Source organism: Lontra canadensis, unplaced genomic scaffold (assembly GCF_010015895.1).
Source record: "Lontra canadensis isolate GAN:19392208 unplaced genomic scaffold, GSC_riverotter_1.0 scaffold43, whole genome shotgun sequence".
NCBI classification, from domain to species: domain Eukaryota; kingdom Metazoa; phylum Chordata; class Mammalia; order Carnivora; family Mustelidae; genus Lontra; species Lontra canadensis.
In genome coordinates, this window is record NW_022631037.1 from 1,871,214 (window position 1) to 1,893,539 (window position 22,326).

The following is a 22,326-nucleotide window of genomic DNA, read 5'->3' on the forward strand; positions in this document are numbered from 1 at the left end:
TCTATCTGACAGTTATAGACATAACAGTAATTCCAAGATGTGGAATATTTTGGAGGAAATAAAAGCAATAAGGTAGATCTACATGTACTGGCATAAAAGATTTCCAAGAGTCCAAGAGAAAAAAAAAAGTCTAAGAAGAGATAGGGTATAATGCCATTCATAGTTTAAAAAAACAATTTTTATTCATGTGTTTATCTATTAGCTTCAACTATATGAAACTGTATTTTTGCAGGTCAAAAAGGTTGAATACCTGCAATTTCATATCATTCAACTTATAGAAAAAATGTCTAAAATTACATACCAAAATAAAACTTGGTTTTGGGGAAGGAGGAATGAAAGTAGTAAGAGAGTGAGGAAGGTAAAGAGGAATTTCACTCCTGAATTGTCTTTTTTTTGTTTTTTGTTTTTACCAACAAGCACATATTACACTTCATAACACTGTAAACAGTAAGGGTTTTTTGGGGGGGGGTTTTTTGTTTTATTTTAAGATTTTATTTATTTATTTGACAGAGATCACAAGTAAGCAGAGAGGCAGGCAGAGAGAGAGGAAGGGAAGCAGGCTCCCTGCTGAGCAGAGAGCCCGATGCGGGGCTCGATCCCAGGACCCTGGGATCATGATCTGAGCTGAAGGCAGAGGCTTTAACCCACTGAGCCACCCAGGTGCCCCAACAGAAAGGTATTTTTTAACAATAAACATTAGCAGTAAAAAGCAAGCAAAACAAATACCTCCCAACTCCTGCTGCAACCCTTGAGCCTGTCGAATAAGGAATTTGATGGGAATCTGATCCATTAAAGATGATGAATATGATTTGGGCTTTCTTTGCATGGCGGCTGTCAAAGATACAAAGTGTAAGATAAGAACAGTGTAATAAATAATAGAAATCTTAACCTTCAACCTAAATGGAACAAAAACAACATTAGGTTACTTCTAACTCACTTAATCTGCGAATATGCTTCACTAAAAATGAAGAAATAATGGATACACAGGAAGAGCAAGAACATATCTAAGGGCAAGATCTGGAAAATGCCTCCAAATTGAAACCACTGAGGAGAAAAGTCCTAAGTGAGAGAAGCCATCTGCAGGAGTGCCCTACACTAAAACACAAAATCAAACAAAACAAAATGAAACAAAACCCCTGATAAGTAACTCAAGACTCTCCCAAATCTAATTAGGCAAACTAAATTCAGTCTTGACCATATGGCTTAAAGCTTCGTGACTCCAACAATCTTAATTTAATTATATATTATCACAGTGACTCTTTTTAAAGGAAGCTGGGCAATATGAATTTAACTCCTTTCTCTCACAACTTCTATCTTCAATCAGAAAACAATTCTTTTTTTTTTTTTTTGAAGATTTTATTTATTTATTTGACAGACAGAGATCACAAGTAGGCAGTGAGGGAGGCAGAGAGAGAGGAGGAAGCAGGCTCCCCGCTGAGCAGAGAGCCCAATGCAGGGCTCGATCCCAGGACCCTGGGATTATGACCTGAGCCGAAGGCAGAGGCTTTAACCCACTGAACCACCCAGGTGCCCCAACAATTCCTTTTTTAAAAAAATCAAGTCCATCTTAGGGGTGCCTGGCTGGCTCAGTTTGTGGAGCATGCAACTCTTGCTCTCAGGGTTGTGAGTTTGAGACCCATATTGGGTGTAGAGATGACTTAAAAATAAAAAACCTCATGTTCAAAAACCTTCAGTGGATTCTTATATCCCACAGAGTAAAGGTAGCTGCCAATCAACACTATCTTTCTCTGTCTCATCTCCATCATATATATTTTTTTAATTTTATTTATTTATTTGTCAGAGAGGGAGAAAGCACACACACAAGGAGGAGGAACAGTGGGCACAGGGAGAGGGAGAAGCAGACTCCCCAGCACAAGGCTGAGCAGGGAGCCCAAGGTGGGGCTTGGTCCCAGGACCCTAAGAACATGACTTGAGCCAAAGGCAGATGCTTAACTGACTGAGCCGCCCAGTGGCTCCTACATTGTTTTTTAACTAATTACCCTAAAAGACAAGTGAATTTTTTTTTTCAAATATAGAAAAACACACTGCTTTATACTGGCATCTTCTAGGTTAAATCTGATCTTCTGATACTATAGAAAGTAGTTAAGTTTGAAAGCCCAGTTCAATGATAATTTTAATGGCAAAATGAAACTCTTCTGTTATTTTTTTCTGTTTTTGATTAGATTGCTATTCTTCACCTAATGGAAGGAAGGCAGGGCAAAGACTGAAATCAAGCAAAAAAAATAAATTTTCCATTATATTTCCTTTAGGTTTATCTCTTAATTTATCAGCACTTAGTTAAGGTCCCTAAAATTATTAAAATACAGACAATTCAGTTATTAATTTAGGCTGCTAAAAAGAGGGCTGAGACTAAAAGGGTAGTTATGTACCCATCTATACATGTATTTACTCATCAGAGTACACAGTGCCCATGCTACAAAGACTACAGAATGGTACTGGAGCCTGTTAGAATATTTGACCTTATTTTCTCACATGACAGCTTGGAAAGTAACAAAATGTAAACAAATAAAATGAACTAGCACTAGAAACACTCCCCTATGTATACGTACAACTTACCTAAAGTCTTTGTGTTTGCTAGCAGAGCTTCCTCATAAGACAGTACATAGTAAAGCACCAAGAGCTGTGCTGTGATGCTAAATCGTTGATTAAGGCGGATGCTATCAGCCTGAAAGTAAGATTATAAACACTTAAGATACTGTTAAATTTCATGAGTGCTTTCTTGATGGTAAAAGCATTTTAAATAGACTATTCAGTTACTGTTCCCAAGCTCAGCTAAAACAGGAGAAACATTGCTATGTTTGCATTAAACTCAAAGAGACAACTTGAAGTTTCAATTTGAGGTGGCATGGGAGAGCAAAGGCAACATGCCTAACAGTCTTTACGATTATAAAAAGGACTTCAGCTGTTCCTTAACAGCAAATCCATCAGGCTGCTTCTGAAAAAGGTTTACAGGAGTCTCAAATATTACCTGGAATTACCAGGAAGAAAACAACTCCTAAAAAAACATAGTGTGCATTTGAATACATTTGTGAAAAATACAACTACTTTTTCTCTCTTAAAAGATGGAGATAAAAGATTTTCTTCAAATTTCCCATTTGAATCTAAGTAGATCTTAGATTCCCAGAAAGCTAAATAAACCTCTGTTGACCATGTTGAGATGTCACATACTCCTTTGTATGTGCACAACTCTCCAGGGCACTCTTTAGACTTTAAAATGGAGCTCTTCCGAAGATTTTATCAGAAAGTACCTCTTCAACAAACTACTTGGAACTAAGAGCATACTTGTAATTTCATAAGTGATCTGAAGAAATGTAATCCCATTTCAAAGTCAGAACCACCTAGAAGTCCTCTAATAATCCAAGGAAAAATATGGAACAAGTCAGAAGAATAAAAGAAAAATCAGCTAATCAATGTACAAGAACTACTATGTTACCCCAATGACTCCTTGGAAAATACTGAGGATCTCCTGTTCTGTAACTGGCTGATTTGTGGCTTCTGGATTAGATTTAGATGCAGGAGTAAGTATGGAATTTATGTACACGTCAATCAGAGGAAGTAATTGAGGATGAAGCGGAGTAGAGGTTTCACACAGCTGTCTATAGATCCAGTCCTAAAAAAGAAGGTTATAGGCAGTAAATCACTTATGGCAATAAGAAAAAGCAAACTTTATTAAGAACATACAATTTACATGATTTATGAATCAGTGAAACTATTAACTTCTAGCAGCTACAAAATATTACCCAGTTTCACAACTGTCTTTGATCTAAAAATATGAATTACTTTTATATCCTAATCAAGACTATTGTCCAGTGGAAGATAAATCTATAATGAGGAATTTGGGTTTTGAATTTGCATTTGAGGTTTTTAATTTATTAGTTTTTAAGTAGTAAGAAAAATATTTTAAGTCCCTACTATATCTGTATTTTGAGCACCATCTGTGTTGTAGAAGACCCCACAGCACAGAGGAATTGAGGGACAGGGATAGTTCTTCACAGCAAATCCTGAGGTAGATTAAGAAAGTGGCCTTGGCAACCACTTACAGGAGACCATCACTTAACTACACGTGTACAGAGGACATGTGGATACATTGGATGTGCATTTAGACTCTTAATCTATTTCATGGGCTAAAAACATAAAGAAGTAGAAGATACAATCTACCTAGAAAATAACTAAATCATGAAAACAAGGATAGTTAAAGGTGATATATCAATGCATATATTGTTGATTGTTCTTTATAAATAGAAGAGCCTCTAGAAAAGGCTCAGATTTCTTTGCCTTCTTGGGATTTATCTGTCTCTTTAGAAGGCCTTTTAACTATTTGATATAGCCAACTATAATTAATGGAAAATATGTCCAAATATGTATATTAGGTGTTAGCTGTCCTTGTGACAAAAGTACAAATGCTGGTCATGGCTGATAATGAACTTTCTCAGTTTGGTGAACAAAACCAAAGTATAGAAAATGGCAATTTTGGGTGCCTGGGTGGCTCAGTCATTAAGCGTCTGCCTTTGGCTCGGATCATGATCCAAGAGTCCTGGATCAAGCCCCACATCGGGCTCCTGTTCAGCAGGAAGTCTGCTTCTCCCTCTCCTACTCCCACTGCTTATGCCCTCTCTCACTATTTCTCTCTCTGTGTCAAATAAATAAATAAAATCATTAAAAAAAAAAAGAAAATGGCAATTTTTTACCAAGTTTTAAAGAAATAGACACATGATATTATTGAAATTTTAAATGGATTAGTAATACTGCACATTTTGTCAATAACTTAAGAGTTATATTGTTTAAAAAATCTGAAATTATAGTTCTAGTTACTACATATAAATGATTAGTAATTAGACATATTTCATAAACACAAAACCCACAGAAGAAATCTATTAACTGAAAAAGAGCTAGAAAAAAATAAATAAATAAACTTGGGTTGTAGCTTGATATATAAATTTAAGATCATACTTTTATTGACACTTTGTGCTTGGTAAAGGAACGACTCCTGAGAAGCTGGTAAATACAATGAATAGGCAAAAATCCAGTAATGTTGGCACTCAGGTTGCTGGTGACAGGGACCCGAACAGCATGAGCTGTGACAACCTAAAAGGGAAAAATAGTATTAATACATATGACAGAAGCAAATATAAAATTATTCTGTAAGAGAGAGGATTAGCAGGTAGAGTGTCAATACTTAATACAAATGTGGCCCTTAGGAATGAATGAGAAAAACTAATTATTGCAAGATTTAATTATTGCTAGATGATAAGGCAGCATACATTTAGGGATTTATAAAACACTCTAATTTTTTAAATTTGTTTTTAAACATAGGTATGTTGACAGTAATGTAGTAAGGTAAAAACACTCAAAATTTGGAATTCTAAAATCTGGGCTCAGTGACTTCAGATAAGTCACTTTATCTTCCCAGCCTATTTTCACATCTATAAAATGGGACAATACAGTCCTCATACCCATCTATAAAATGGTACAATACAGTCTCACCTGCCTCAAAAAGTTTTCGTGAGGGGGAAAAACTGAAAAATATGTTTGAAAAACATATGTGAATTATAAAGTATCAATTCTTTGTATGTGACATAAATTCTCTATATGTGATATAAATGATCATATAAATATAAACAGGGATTTTTATTGTTATTCTCATTGTTTTCAAAGACCCTCCCCAAAGTCCAGTGAGTTCAAATAAAACCATAAAAAATAACTTCTGAGTCTCCTATGCACTATTTATGTCTGTTTTGTGGGAGTGTATGTGTATTGAGGGAAGAAAGGAAAGTTTGGTATAGGGATGAGAATATTATCCTAAAAGAAGCAACACTTATGCATCTATGAGCATTCTCAAATATCTCATTTTTTCAGAAATATATATGCTTTTTGTAACCCCAAGTTTAAACTGACTAATCTGGGAATTAGTTTTCAATTTCAGAATTGTCTCTTTTGCTGAAAAAATAAAATATCCTCAGGTTTACATATGGACAAAAGTGCTAAGGCAAAATAAGAACATGTAAATATAATAATAAAGAATTCAGGGGTGCCTGAGTGGCTCAGTCAGTTAAGCATCCAACTCTTGATCTCAGCTCAGGTCTTGATCTCCGGGTCATGAGTTCCAGCCCCCAAATAGGTTCCATGTCCAGCCTACTTAAAAAAATTTTTTTAAAAAATAAAGAATTTAGACCCCAGCTTATAATTTATATAAAAATGAATGTTACAGCCTAAAATTTTAAACAAGTTTTATTATTCTCCTGACAAACCCGAATGATTACTCCATGTGAGATCCTACCACCAATACCAAAGACCATATTCTTAAGCATTTATTCAACATCTCCAAAACATATAAATTTAAAGCATGCTTTTGTATGTAATAAGTAAATGGGATGATTCTTTATAGAAATTTTAAAAGATAAATAAACTGAGGTGCCTAAGTGGCTCCGTCAATTAAACGTCTGTCTTGGGGTCAGTTCATGATCTCAGGGTCCTGGGATTGCCCCCCCCCCACCCCCCGCCTCCATATCTGGCTTCCTGCTCTGTGGAGAGTCTCTTTGTCCCTCTCCTTCTGCCTGTTCCCCACACTTAGGCCCCCCACTCTCTCTCTCCCTCAGATAAGTAAATAAAATCTTAAAAAAAAATGTTAATAAAAAATGAAGATTAAATTAACTATCATTGGAAACTAAAAAGGAATAGAACAAGACCATAGCATTCTCTTAAGCTGAGATATACAAGTTTTCCCCCCAAAGAATGTTGCAAAAGAAAGTTAAAGAAATACCTAAGAATAAAGTGAAAAGAAGTACCTGCTCAGTAAAAATTTCCTGTGTGAAGATAGTCTTCATCCTACTCAAGGAGCTTGGCTTAATCACAATCTAAAACAACCAAAAAAATTCTAACAGCAAGTAAAAATACAGAAGCACACTTTTCTCTGATAAATGTATTCTCTAACATGGCTGTGATATGTAAAATTAATGTTCAAATACTCTATTTCAAAAGTGGCTTCTCAAACCCAACATCAAAGTGTTTTTCCTCAGATGCTGAATCAACATACAAAATTACTTAGTAAATATTACTATCAGCCTTTCAAGTCAATGGCAAGAAGTGGATTATTCAATAAATGAAGGTGAAATACCTTTCTGGGGAATAAATAAATAAACATATATATGCATGTTTATATATATCTATATATATCTATACACATGATACCATACCCAAAATGAACTTGAGTGTACTAAAGATTTAAATGTGAAACATGAAGCCACAAAAACATTAGAAGAAAATATAGTTAACCGTTTCTTTAAACCTGAAGAAAGAGAAACATTTTTTTCCATTAAAAAAAATTTTGTGGGGGCGCCTGGGTGGCTCAGCCATTAAGCATCTGCCTTCAGTTCAGGTCATGATCCCAGGGTCCTGGGATCGAGCCCCACATTGGGCTCCCTGCTCAGTGGGAAGCCTGCTTCTCCCTCTCACACTTCTCTTGCTTGTGTTCCCTCTCTCGCTGTGTCTCTATCAAATAAATAAATAAAATCTTAAAAAAATTTTTTTTCTTTTTTTAAGTAATCTCTATGCCCAACATGGGGCTCAAATTTACCACCCCAAGATCCAGTCATATGCTCTACCAACTGAGCCAGCCAGGGTACCCCCAAACTTTTTTTTTAAAGATAAACATTTCTAAGTGTAACAGCAAAGTAGGAACCAAAAAGGAAATACTATATATTCTATACACACTCACAAAAATAATTTCCATATGGCCAAAAAGACTGAGAAGAATAATTGCAACATATTGTACTTCTCACTTTAAAGATACTATGGACTATCAGATATGCTGATTTAATAGTAACATTTCAAGAGGCACCTGGGTGGCTCAGTTGGTTAAATGGCTGCCTTCAGCTCAGGTCATGATCTCAGGCTCCTGAGATCAAGTCCCACATCAGGCTCCCTGCTCAGTGGGAAGTCTGCTGCTTCCCCTGCTTGTACTCTCTCTCTCTCTCAAATATAATAAAATTTTTAAGAAAAAAAAAAAATAACTTTTCAAGAAAAAAAGTGAGGGGAGGGAATACTACCATATTACATTACAAGTCAACTATAAAATAAAGCCCCATTTCAATACTAGATAAAATACTAAAATTGCGTTTAGATAAAATACTAAAATGCCTTGAAATCAATGAAACATGGTATATAAGACATAATGGCATATCATGTATATGCCATTTGATCAGTAAGAGGAAAAATAAATCAATAAAAATCCCTATAGGAAAATTAGGACATTGATAAGCTTCTGCACAAAAGAAATGAACCAGCCAAAGGGCACCTAAATAGCTCAGTCAGTTAAGCATCTGCGTTTGGCTCAAGACATGATCCAGTTTTCTGGGATCAAGCCCCACACGGGGTTCCTTGCGCAGCAGGGAGTCTACGTCTCCCTCTCCCTCTATTCTTTCCCTGCTCATGCTCTCTCTCTCAAATAAATAAATTAAAAATCTTTAAAAAAAAAAAAAAGGAATAAGCCAAAACAGAGATTTTTAAAACTACCCCCCCAAAAACAACCATTATAAACTATAACTAAAACAGAAAAATTAAAACTATAATTCCACTAGTAATGGATGAAAAGCAAAATAAGTGAGACCATCTTTCATCAATCAAAATTGTAAAGATTAAAAAGAACGGTTAAAAAAAAAGAATGGTAATGCCCAGTAGTAGTGAGAGTCTAGTTAGCTAGCACTCTCATACACTGATGGGAACAGTTAAACTGGTATAATCTTTCTTAAAGGTAATCTGGCAATACTCATTAAACACCTTAACATCATCATATTCTGACTGCTAGAATTATTCCTAAGAAGCTAATCCAAAAACTGTTTAAAGGAGACATCTGCCTAGCTCAGTTGGTAGAGAACGCAACTCTTGATCTTGGGGTCCTGAGTTCAAGGCCCACGTTGGGTGTAGAGATTTCTTAAAAAAAAAAAAAAACTGTTTAAAGATAAACACGTGAGTGCTTCTGTATGTATTTATGTAAATAAGGATAACCATCTAAGCACCATTCAGAAACTGGAAAATCTACATGGCAAAAAGAAAGGATCCATTAAGAAAGTCATGATTGGTACATAAGATGAACCAAGATACAGTCAATGAGACATTATATTAAATTAGAACATTTAATTGAGCTCCCTTCTCAGTGGGGGGTCTGTTTCTCCCTCTGCTCCTCACCCTGCTTGTACCCTCTCTCTCTCGGTCTTTCTCAAATAAACAAAAATCTTAAAAAAAAAAAAAAAAAAAAAAAAGGACATTTATTGATATGAGGAAATGTCATCACATATTAGTTAAGTTCTTTAAATTATAAAATATATATATCAATGTAAAGAAAGAACAGACAGAAAAATGTTAACAGTAGTATAGTTGATATCTTGAACAATGAAATAATTTTCTTCCTTTCTTTTGTGTTCTCCGAGCTTTCTATATTTTGGGGTTTCCCAACTTTCTATATTGAACATATTTTATTCTTGTAAATAAATGTTTTCATAATATACATTTTTTTCTAAGAGCTCCTGGAAAATTTCAAACTATTAAACTAAAATTAATTCAAAATGGAAACAAAATGTACTGTGGACTCCGAGAAACAAACTGAGGGTTTTGGGGGGGAAGGAGATGGGGGGATGGGTAAGCCTGGTGGTGGGCATTATGGAGGGCACGTACTGAATGGAGCACTGAGTGTGGTGCATAAACAATGAATTTTGGAACACTGAAAGAAATAAAATAAAATGAAAATAAAATAAAACATAAAATTTAAAATGTCTATTTATAAAACAAACAAAAAAATGTACTGTACACTACAAAAAAAAAAAACCACCCAGTTTAGAACTCTCTTCCTTAGAAAGAAGATAAAAGAAAATTACCTTCATCCCCAAAGTGGAACACACCAAGTCAATGATAGCACTAAGTTGGTTGCTGTGAAAGTACATAGCAACCAATAGCAACATCTCCCCAAAAGAAGCAGAGACGCCAGAAGTACTGTTGAAACAAAAAAGAAAATATGAATTTCCAAAGAGAAGATAAGAAACACTTAATAACTGCAACAAATAAAGTCATCTTACCTTTCAAAATAAGCTTCTTCTTTTATCATCCAACTTAGCCACACTACCATTAGCTGCTCCTGTTCAGGTGTACTATATAAAACATACAAGAAAGCCACTGGCTTAAACCAGATATACTAGCATAAGAATGAGAAAACATTCTGGAATTATTTTTAGCAGAAATTACTTTTTCCTTTCCTATTTTGAAATAATCCATTCAAATTAATTGCTTGTTGAAATGGCCATTAACTGTCATATGAAATATGAAGTAGATGAAAAGTAAGACCCTTTGCTTTTATAAATGTGAACAAACTCTTTCAAAGGCTTAAATACTGTATCTGCAACTTGGAGAGAGTGAACTTCCTCTTATTATTTTAGAAAAGCAAAGACCTTCTGGGATTAAAATGGTAGAAGAACTATATTTTTTTTTTTTTTTAAGATTTTATTTATTTTTCAGCGACAGAGGGAGAGCGAGCGAGCATAGGCAGACAGAGGCAGAGGGAGAAGCAGGCTCCCCGCCGAGCAAGGAGCCCGATGTGGGACTCGATCCCAGGACGCTGGGATCATGACCTGAGCCGAAGGCAGCTGCTTAACCAACTGAGCCACCCAGGCGTCCCGGTAGAAGAACTATATTAATAGCTAAAATTTCATATAGAAAAAAACCTAGAGTTAAGACACTCATCAATAAGTCTCAAACTGAGTACTAGAGAAGTAACAAGGAAAATAAAATTTAATTTACAGAAACATTTTGAGCAGAACTCAAAATTAAAGAGAAATAAGTGATCCCTAGTCAAAGAAAAAGAAAAAAGAGCCAAGGGGTCATGAAACATAAAAAATGATTATAAAAAGGTACCAACAATGTTTTAATAGGGAATTCCTAGACTTACCTTGAAAGATACAAGTCAACTTTGACTTGTGAAAATAATTTTTTATTTTCTTCTACTTACTGCAGTGTAAATGAGTAAAATAAAAAGCAACTAAAAAGCCTGCTGCTATCCCAAGCTAAGAAAATTTAAAAGGTCATTCTCAACTATACCTAAACCATTCCACTGATAAAAGACAGCATTATATAGTAGAAAGGTAACAGCCTTTAGGGCATGGGAGAGCTCAGAAGGAATCCTACCTCTATTAATGACTGGTAATGTGATCTCAAACAAGAAATTTAAATGATCCTTCTGAACTTCAACTCTCCTATCCAAAAATACAAATAGAAATACCCACCTTCTAGAAGCAAGGAAGATTACAATTTTAGCAATTACTTCAGGTAAAGAGAAAAGAGAGCACTTCATTTTATTACCTATTTTCACACCCTACTAAAACTCTAAACTACATTAAAGGGATTTTCCTAAAAACTCATAAATGCATAAGATGATGCTGAGGGACAACAACACAAAATACTGGAAGCAAGAACAGACAGAGAAGAGTGGTAACTAATTCAGCAGACCCAAGAAAGCAGAATACTAGACTAGCAGGAGGGAAAAGCCAATCCACTTTACACCACAGAATCCCCAAAGATTCTGTCAGGAACTGACAGTTCCACGGAGTTCTGGGAGGGAGAGTGAAGACTGACTTAACTAAAAAGATCAACAGTCTATATAGGTAGCAAACCTCCACATCACCTCCTCCATTCCACACAATTAGATGAATTCCCACCCCCCAGCAGAAAGAAGATGGGAGATTTGTGCTCTGGAAATGGTGAAAGAGGGTGTCTCTGAACTGAGATCAACCAGGGATATTTGCGACACCATTCTAAAAGTAGAATTAAGTGAATGATCATACTGCAGATTCAGATCTCCCAGCCCTTAACTTTGCTTATGGGTTTCTTGTCAGTTCTTTATTCTCCAGGTAAGACAAAAGTCTTCTCTAAGAATCTGATAAGCCCAATAGTTTCTCAAAGAGCCACCTATGCATAAAAAGATTCAATCTGCTTTTTAGTTTCTTACTCTTTTTTAAAAATATTTATTTGAGAGAGTGAAAGAGAGAGGGAGCTCCACAAGGAGCTCCATCTCACAACCCTGAGATCATGACCTGAGCCGAAATCAAGACCCAGACACTCAACACACTGAGCCATCCAGGCACCCCTCCTACACTTAAATATAACAATCTAGGATGATCAAAGCCCTGAAAAAAAAGTTTCTAACTTGAAAAATAGAGACCCAAAAAAAGCAGGGAAAAAAAAACCTTAGAGAAAACAACAGTACTAATAAAACCTCTTCAATCATTATGATTAATATCAGAGAAATCATGGCACCATGAAGCAACAGCTACCGTATAGAAGAAATAACCAGAAAACAAAAAAAAAGAGCTCTTAGATGTCAAAAATGACAGAGGATTGGAAGTTGAAAACAAATCCTTTGATGGTAGAATAAGCAGTATCTTTTTAAAGTGATAAAAATGTTCCCAAATTAGATTGTGGTAATGTTTGTACAACTTTATAAATATACTTAAAACTGCTAAATTGTACACTTTAAAATGGGCAAATTTTATGGTATGCAAAAGGTCTCTCAACTAAGCTGTTTTTTAAAAAGCAGAACAAGACAAAGATAAGGAAAATAGGAAGGATAAGAAAATAAGATAATCATTTCAGGAAGTCCAATATCCAAATAAGAGAAGGTTTGGGATAGGAAAAATAGTCATGTGGAACACTGACAACAAATAAGTTTAAGAAAATTTCCTAGAACTGAAGGACATGAGTTCTCAGGTTGAAAGAGTTTACTGAATATCTACCACAATAGATAAAAGCAGGTATACCATCCAAAAATTTCAAAACCCTAGAGACAAAAAGCTAATCCTTCATGTCTCCATATTAAAAAAAAAAACAAAACAAACAACAACAAAAAAAAAACAGGCTGCACAAAAAAAAAAAAAAACAAGAATCAGAATGTCATCAGATTTCTCAACAGCAACACTAGAAGTCAGAAGACAATGCAGCAAGATTTTTAAAATTCTCAAAGGAAATTATTTCCAACCCCAAATTCTAAACCCTATGAAACTGTCAATCAAATGCTAAAGTAGAATAAAGACATTTTCAGAAATACCCAGTCTCAAAATAACTGACCTCCCACATACCCATGCTAAAGAAGCAAAATGAGAAAGCAATTTAAAAAACGGACATGTGTTGCGGTGCCTGGCTGGCTCAGTCAGTAGAGCATGCAACTCTTGATCTTGGGATTATAAATTCAAGCCCACATTGGGTGTACAGATTACTTTAAAAAATAAAATCCAAAAAATAAAATAAAATAAAATAAAATCCTGGGGTGCCTGGGTGGCTCGGTCGGTTAAGCTTCTGCCATCAGCTCAGGTCATGGCCCCAGGGTCCTGAATTGAATCCACATCAGGCTGTCTGCTCAGCAGGGAGCCTGCTTCTCCCTCTCCCTCTGACACTCCCCCTGCTTGTGGTCTCACTCTCATTCTCTCTCACAAATAAAGTAAAATCTTTTTAAAAAATTAATAAATTAAAATAAAACCTTAAAAAAGAGAGAGAGAGAGAGATGGAAGATGCAGGAAGCAGAAGATCCAACAAAGGAGATGTGAAGTAAGTCCTGAAAATAATAGTGAAGAGCAATTCCAGGATGAGAGCTGTGTACCAGATGTAGAAGTAACCAGTTCAGAGAGTCAGGAGAGCTTCCTTAAGAAAATAAAGTTGACAGAATAAGGAGTCTGAAGATTTTGAAGGGAGGTTCAGATTGGCAGATATTGAAGTTGCATTAACATTAAGTACTCAGAACGAAAGAGCAAATGAAAAACAGACAAAACACGGGATAATTATTAAGACAAAAGCAAGTTTTACAGAAGAAAAGCTATCATCTGTTACATGGCTAACAAAATGAACAACAGAGGCAATATGAACAACTATATATTTGTCAAAGCGAACTTGCAATATAACTGTACTGGGACAACGGGGAGATGGGAAGGATAAGGAGATACGCTGGGTCGGGGGGAAGACAAGAAAGAGACAACTAATTCCTCATCTTTCATTGTAGGAAATCCACAATTACTCCTAAAACTGAAACACCAAAAATACAGCAAATCAAACATGTTATTTAAAGATGCGGAAGTGAAAAAACCAAAAGCATCGGCTAAAAGAACTGAAGGAAGTTGAAAGAAGTTGCCTCAAGGGAAGGGGAAACAGGATGGAAGGGTACAGGGGCTGCTATTTGCCTTCCCAAATCTTGAAGAACTAGTATGACTCCTTTAACTGACATCCAGTAGATGCTACCACACCATTTACTAAAAGGTGATACCACTGTCCATTTTTCTAGTAAGCTCCTGATTAATGCTACATGTGCATTTTCATAAATAAGCAAAAGCAGACCTTCAGAAAACAGAGCAAGCTTTATAGGAAGGTACCTGACAAGTGTAGAAAAGGCCAACAGCATACAAAAGGAAAGCGAAACGAAGCGAACCCCAGCTGGTGTAGCAGGAGGACGGCTGGTCATCAACTGCAGCAACTGCTCAGCTTCTTCCTCAGTTGGTCTAAAAAAAGGAATAGATTATTAGGTTTTACTTTTCTTAGTCGAGAGAAGAAGGAAGAAAAAGGGACTTCCCACAAGTTGGACTTTTCAGACAGAAATTCTGAGCGTTATAATGATACCTTCCTATTTCTAAAACCTTTACAATCTTCAGTCGGTCAAAGCAAAACTGCTGCGCTTACCACCAGTGCTTTTCCTCAGACACAAATACACACAATCCTCACTTGGCACAGTAGCAGAAGACTATAAAAGTAAGCACGCAAGCTGAAACTACACATCGTGATCGAGAAAATCAATGGGGAAAGTTAACTGTTAAAAGTTAAAAGTTAACCTTTAAAGTTTGCCAAAACATTAAAAACTTTCTGTCAGTCATAATGCATAGGGAGGTGAAAAAAATAGCAAATATTTATATAGTGCTCTATAACTGAAAATATTACAAATATTGGAAATTAAAGTGTTTTCTTTGTAAAAAAAAAAAACTTGTCAAGAATAGTTTGAAAAGCCCTTGCCTTCTGCTCATTATATATCTTATAATGTTGAGTGAACCTCTTTCTTAAGCCTTGAAGAACTGTCATCCCCCTTTCTAAGTTTGGCTCTGATTCCAATATCTTATCCTTTGTTAGGTTCTGTCATGAAATATCTGAGAGTTCCTTTAATGCAAAGATTTTTGGCAGCTTCATCTCCTCTGGGACTTCATCCTTTTCTCCACAATGACTTTCCTCAATCAGGTTGACAAGGGCACCTTCACTAAGTTGTCTGGCTACATTATCGTGGGTTTCTCAAATGGCAGCAGTGCTGACATTGTTAAGATCGGCAACTACATTTATGTTTGGTTCAAACACCACTTCCAGTGTTACCACCTTTGTTGCTTTGCGACACATTCATCCTTCTTGGCCAATTCCTTCTTTCAATTATTTTTGTCAAATGACACAAGGGTTTATCCCTGAGACAAGGCAACAGTACAACTCTGCACTTCCCTGTCTCTTCACCAACTGACTAATAGATTGGCAGTGACCAGTCACCAACAACTTTAAAAGAAATGAGGTGCATCTGTTATTTACAGAGTGACCTGTGGCTTGAAAAGCTCTCGCAAAGTTTGTACTTCATGCGATTATTTGGTCAATGTAGCATGGTAACTGATACATTAGTTGCTGAGGGAGTAGTGCTAATAACTAAGCCAATGCCAAGCCCAGGTTAGTGAAATTCATACTTATCAGAGACACGCAAAGTGAGGACTGTATGCATAGTGGTTGAGGACATTATTCAAAAGGCTGTAGTGCAGTGACTACATAAGGAAACTTGTGCTTAATAATCACAAAATGTCAATTTTAAATAATCCGTGATCTCAGTTATGAAAGGACAGGAGAGATTTACTTCAACTAGGTGCATGGGCTTGGTAAAGTATCACTCACAGATCATTCAGTCTAGTCCTGTCGAGCTGTGGTAAAGCCACAGGTTTTCTTCAACTGCTCTGGCCCCTCCCATATTCACATAATTCCATTTACAATTGGACAAAAATAGATGGATACATCCCACCTGGGAATGTTTTTGCCTTAGGACTTTGCTCTTGATATAGGCCAGCCCACTACCTAAGCCCAGTCGAAAACCCAAATCCTCAATTAAAAGGCCTTTGGCTCACTTTCTTGGGAACAGAAACAAGAAAGTAAAATGATAAAAAGATAAAATATCAAATTATTGAATACTTGAGTCCAGCGATCCCCATCAAAGCACAGTACAGACGTAAGAGCGCACTGGCTTTCACAACATGCTCTTCTTTCAGCCCCGAATACACAGAAACATTGGGCTCCATCTCCACATCAGCTTCTTCCACAATGCGGGTACTTCTTACTGTGGGGAGAATGCCCATCAACTCCAGAAGAAGCTGCCTTCTCATTTGCCAAAGGACAGAACTACTGGTCTCTCTTTTTCTCTGTAAAAAATATAGACCACAAAAGGAAGGAACCATGGAGCACTTACTAAGTCAAAAGGATGTTCAAACAAAGCTCCCCCATTAAACATTTAAAATTGACTTATTTGAAGAGGCTGTCAGAACTGCAGAATCTTAGTTTTAACCAAATGAGCAAACTCAAAATTCACTTTGAAGAATATTCTACTCACCTTAATATGGATTGGCTTTACAGAAAACACTAAATTAATGACAATCTGAATTGTAAAATTTCACTTAAATGGTACTTTCAAATACATAATGACTAAAGGAGTCATCTGTGATATAGTCATCTGTGATACAGAGACACAACATCTTGGGTTTAAAAGATAGCTCTGCCATTGATTATGTATGCTTACCTCTCTGAACCCCATTTTTAAATTTTTTTTTAAGATTTTTATTTACTTATTTGACAGAGATCACAAGTAGGCAGAGAGGCAGGCAGAGAGAGAGGAAGAGAAGCAGACTCCCTGCCAAGCAGAGAGCCCAATGCGGGGCTCGATCCCAGGACCCTGGAATCATGACCCGAGTCAAAGGCAGAGGCTTTAATCTACCCACGTGCCCCAAACCCCATTTTTTTAGTGACAAGGAAGTAAATATTTTATTAATAATATTTAATTCCCAAGGCTGTTGTAATTAGGAGTTTAGAAGTCTATCACCCTCACAGTTCTTCAGGCAAGGATAATGTTTTAGTCATCTATTACTTGGCAGGGCCTACCACTGTGCCTGATACAGAGCAAGCACTCAGTATCTTTTAAGTAGACAAATGAACAAAGATCACACATATGAAAGCAGTTCGAAACTGTAAAGAACTAGGCAAATGTTAATTATTTTTAGGGTGTTTCTAACTAAAATATGATAAACCTGCTTTAATAGCATTAGGTTCAAATAAGAAATTTACTGCACACAAAGGACACTTACAAACAAGATGGACATCTCAAAGTGCTTAACACAGCGCCTGACATATATTAAGTATATGACATTGTTCACTTCCCTTAAAAAGCAAAGCTTAAGGGGCACCTAGGTGGCTCAGTCGGCTCAACCCCAGGACCCTGAGATCATGACCTAAGCCGAAGCCGACTGAGCCACGCAGGTACTCCACCACTCCACCAGAAATGTTCTTTGAAAAAGTAAAAATTTTGTGACTTAAAAACAATTGCAAAATATAATATATATTCATCAATAGATGAATAAACAAATTAACATGTGGTATATACATACGATGAATATTAGTCAACCTTAAAAACATACACTACAACATGCATGGACTTTGAAAACATTATGATAACTAAAACAAGCCAAACTCAGTAAGAGAACTGCTGTGTGATTCCACTTATCTGAGGTAACTAGAACAGTCAAATTCATAGTGATAGAAAGTAGGAAAAAGTTACCAGAGGCTGGAAGGAAGGAAGAACGAGGAATTGTTTAATGGGTAGAGTTTCTTTTTAAGATGATGAAAAAGTTCTGAAAATGAACAGTGATGATGGTTGCAAAACTTACAAAGGATTAAAATGCTAAATTTCATTTTATATATATTTTACTACAATAAAAAATATATATTAAAATTACAGACTATAATAACTTATTTTGATGATGAATCTAACCCAGAACACTAGTGATTCCCAAAACTCTTTCAGAGGGTCCAGAGGTCAAAAACCTATCCTTAAACATTACTGGCCATTTCTACTCTCATTTTCTCATAAGCGTACAATGTAGTTTTCCAAAGGTTCTATTGAGCCAGACATTAAAGAGAAATGCAAAAATGTACTCTTCTCACTAAATTTTTGGAAAATATGTTCATTTTTCATTAAAAATATGTTCATATTTAATATGGTTATTATTGTTATTTTTAAATGAATTAAGTAAGGGCACCTGGGTGGTTCAGTTGGTTAAGCATCTGCCCTTGGCTCAGGTCATGAACCCAGAGTCCTGGGGTTGAGCTCCATGTCAGGCTCTCTGTTCAGCAGAGAGGCTACTTCTCCTTCTCCCTCTGCCTATCACCCCTCTCCTCTCCCCCTGCTCCTTCTCATTCACTCTCTCTCAAATAAATAAATAAAATCTTTAAAAATAAAAAAATTAAAATAAATGAATTGAGTAAATATTTCAGTTTTCATTTCTAATATGGTAAATATCAACAGATAAAAGCACATAAACAAAAGCTCTTTAATGCCCTCCAGGATTTAAAATGTCAGGAGTTCCTGAGACTTAAAGTGTTGAGAACCACTGGTCTAATGACATCATTCTAGAAGTGTTTCTTCCTCTTTTATTAGTTGCCAAAATAACTTATTCTTAGCCTAGAAGATCTTTAAACCCTCACCTGCTGTCCATTTCGGATAAAAGTTCCAAACCAAGTCCGGACTTTCGCGTTTGTTCCAAGAAGCAAACCACTAACAAAACAAACCAAGTCACTCACTCCATCTTCACTAGCTTCATTTTTAGTGTGATCCAATGTCAAAGCCACTCCAAGCCCTGGCAAGTGACATTCTTCCACCTAACACAGTGAAGAAAACAAACTGAACTGAGTATCATAAGGAAAAGGGCCAGGACACTTAAGTGTTTAGATGTTTTAAAGCTTCTGAAGTTTAGAAGAAGACATATCCAAAACATAAAAACCCAGAGAGGATGGTAATAATAATTATAATAATATAATCCAATATACAATTATAATTTCAAATTGCTACAAGATTCTAAAACTACCTTGAGAAAGTTCCTGATCATAATACAAAGGCTTTTGTCTCATAAAAATAATAAAATCTCCTACCACCATCCCTCGAACTTTGAGGGCCTGAGAAGGATTCATTTTACATAAGAAGCGTAGGGCATCTGTCCTGCGCCTTCCTCCAAGACTTTCTTCATCTTGCCGTTCTCCATTTTTAATCAGACCCCTGCAAACTGAACATTTAATATCAGCTATTACTTTAAGCTTTCAAGTAAGATGTTAGAAACAATTTCTTCAGCCTTTTAATTAATCATTTATGTGGCACAGACACTACAGAAGAAAATGATCAGGGAATTTGAAAGCACAGCAATAGAAACTAGTCAAAATAAAGCACAGAATGAAAAGAGACAAAAAATGAACAGTGACCTGTGGGGCAACATCAGGTAGTCAAATATAATTACAGTCTCAAAGAAAAAGAAAATGGAAGACAAAAATATATTTGAAGAAATTTTTTCAAATTTGATAACTATAATCACAGAAGCTCAAGCAGGATAAACACAAAGAAAATCATATCGAGACCCATCATAATCAAATTTCTGAAAACCAGTAGAAAAGAGAAAATCTTTAAAGTAGCCAAAAAGGAAAAATAAATAAAAGCAGCCAGCAAAAAACCCCCAAACATTATGTACAGAGGAACAGAAATCAAAACTACCACAGACAACAGAATGACATCTTTAAAGAGCTAAAAGAAAATGTCACCCTAATATTTTATACCCAGTGAAAAATATCTTTGAAGAATGAAGACAAAATCAGGTTTGAGTGTTGTTTTTTGCTTGTTTGTTTGTTTTTTCAGATTAAAAAAGAAAGCGGTGCCTGGCTGGCTCAGTAGGTAGAGTGTATGACTCTTGATTTCCAGGTTAAGTTTGAGGCCCACACTGGGTATAGAGATTATTTAAGAAAATAAAATATTATTAAAAATAAAAACAAACAAATTTAAAAAGCTAGAAAAATTTGTTACCAGCAAACCTGAACTATAAGACATGTTAAAGAAAGTATTTGAAGCTAAAGGGAAATTATATCAGATGGAAATGTGGAACCCCAAAAAGTATGAAGTGGGACACTTGGGTGGCTCAGTCTGTGAAGCGTCAGACCTCATTTTGGCTCAGGTCATGATCTCAGGGTCATGACACTGAGCCCCAGATCAGGCTTCTCATTGAGCATGACACCTGCTTAGGGTTCTCTCTTTCCCTCTCCCTCTACCCTTCTCTCCCAAGTCACACTCTCACTCTAAAATTTTAAAGTAGCACAAAGGACAAGAGGGGAAAATAGAGAAGTATATTACATTATATGTGAAGAGGTATAAAATCATTGAAAGTAGACTGCCATAAGTTAAAGATGCATACTTTATTTTTGTTGTTGTAGTTTAATTATTTTTTCTTAAGTAGACTCTCTGTGGAGCCCGACACAGGGCTTAAACTCATGATCCTGAGATCAAGAGTTGGTAGCTTGGGGCGCCTGGGTGGCTCAGTCAGTTGAGCGACCAGCTCTTGATATCAGCTCAGGTCATGATCTCAGGGTTGTGGGATCGAGACCTACCTTGGGGTGTATGCTCAGCACAAAGCCTGCTTGTCCCTCTCCCTCTGCTCTTCCCCCGCCCCACTCACACTCTCTCTCTCAAATAAATAGTCTTTAAAAAAAAAAAAAAAAGTCAGACACTTAACTGACTAATCCACGCAGGTCCCCCAAAGATGCATACTTTAAACCTGACAACAATAAATTAAGAAATAAAAATGCAAAGAAAAAGATTAAGCAAAACATATAGCTAATATGACAGTAGTGGGGATAAAATGGAATCCTAAAAATTTCAATCCAAATGAAGAAAGTAAAAGGGAAAAAGGAAACAGAAAACAATTGCAAGATGATACACTTAAGTCTAACTACCACAATAATCACATTAAATGATCTGTGTAAACGGTCTAAACTCTCCAATTAAAAAGGACAGACTATAACTACATTTTTTACAAAAAACAAGATTCAGCTCTACTTGTCTACAAGAAACCCACCTTAAAGATAGAGATTTTTCAAAAAGATGGATATATACCATGCAAATACTAATTGTAAGCTGCTATGACTCTCTCAATTAAGTGGGTATCAAAAGAAGATACATTACCAGGGATAATGAAGCACATATCATAATGAAAAAGAAAAAGGCTCAACTCATCATAAAGATATAACAATCCTAAATGTACATGGACCCAATCACAGCTTCAAAATTAATGAAGCATAACTGACAAAATGAAAAGAGGAACAGACAAAGCCACAGTTATGTTGGGAGACATCAGCACTCCTCTCTCAGTAACTGGTAAAATATGTAGACAGAAAACCAGCAATAGCACAGTTTTTACAAAGGACTTTTACGTATCTTGTGATATTTAATAAATCTCTCAGAAATGTAAGGGAAATGTTATTAGTAATACCTCATCTTATACATGATTCATATCTTGATGAAGATGACGCAAAAAGTGAGTGACAAAGCTAGAAATTATGACCACCACATCCACTGCTTTTTCCTCTTTGGCTCCTAATTCACAACCTTGCTCAATAAATGATTTTATTTTTATACCACACAGACCCAAACAACAATCTTCAGTCAGTAGTCATTTGAAATAGAGGTGAAAATTTCAGTTGATTTTTCTCAATTTTGACTTTTCTGCAAACTGACAGAAATAAGGCTATAAAACACAAAGGGTTTAATGGCTGCTATTTCTAATTACATGTTACTTGCACTGCACGCTGGATGTTTCACAGATAATATGTCTTCTTCCCTTTGGTCCATGAGCATAGAATTACAGCTTCTAGCTCTTTAGTATTTTTTACTGTTATAGCACTGGTGACTAGTGACAAAAAAATTATTTTTTTGTCCACTTAACGTACTTAAATTTGTAATCCCAAAACAATCTTGAAATCTTCTCAACTCAGTATTTCTACAGTAATATTTCACTAATAAACTTTCCAAAGAGAAAATCTCAAATAAAAGGACATAAATATAGGCATGCCTCGGTGGCTCAGTGGGTTAAGCCTCTGCCTTTGGCTCAGGTCATGATCTCAGGGTTCTGGGATCGAGCCCCACATCGGGCTCCCTGCTCAGCGGGGAGCCTGCTTCCCTCCCCGCTCTCTGCCTGC

The 22,326-nt window shown here is 36.0% G+C and overlaps 1 protein-coding gene across 4 annotated transcripts in view; it reads right to left on the reverse strand.

Annotated features, from left to right (window-relative positions):
* The window catches only part of INTS2 (integrator complex subunit 2), a 44,431-nt gene that overhangs the window by 16,105 nt on the left and 6,000 nt on the right, over positions 1 to 22,326 (reverse strand). For all 4 annotated transcript variants that reach the window (XM_032871877.1, XM_032871876.1, XM_032871878.1 and 1 more), the window contains exons 6-16: positions 19,246 to 19,376; positions 18,802 to 18,975; positions 16,243 to 16,469; positions 14,418 to 14,543; positions 10,089 to 10,160; positions 9,891 to 10,005; positions 6,807 to 6,875; positions 4,972 to 5,106; positions 3,455 to 3,631; positions 2,578 to 2,686; positions 727 to 831 (exon numbers count right to left, since the gene is read on the reverse strand). In XM_032871877.1, coding sequence (XP_032727768.1) covers positions 727 to 831; positions 2,578 to 2,686; positions 3,455 to 3,631; positions 4,972 to 5,106; positions 6,807 to 6,875; positions 9,891 to 10,005; positions 10,089 to 10,160; positions 14,418 to 14,543; positions 16,243 to 16,469; positions 18,802 to 18,975; positions 19,246 to 19,376 — 1,440 coding nt within the window. The remainder of the gene's footprint in view (positions 1 to 726; positions 832 to 2,577; positions 2,687 to 3,454; positions 3,632 to 4,971; positions 5,107 to 6,806; positions 6,876 to 9,890; positions 10,006 to 10,088; positions 10,161 to 14,417; positions 14,544 to 16,242; positions 16,470 to 18,801; positions 18,976 to 19,245; positions 19,377 to 22,326) is intronic.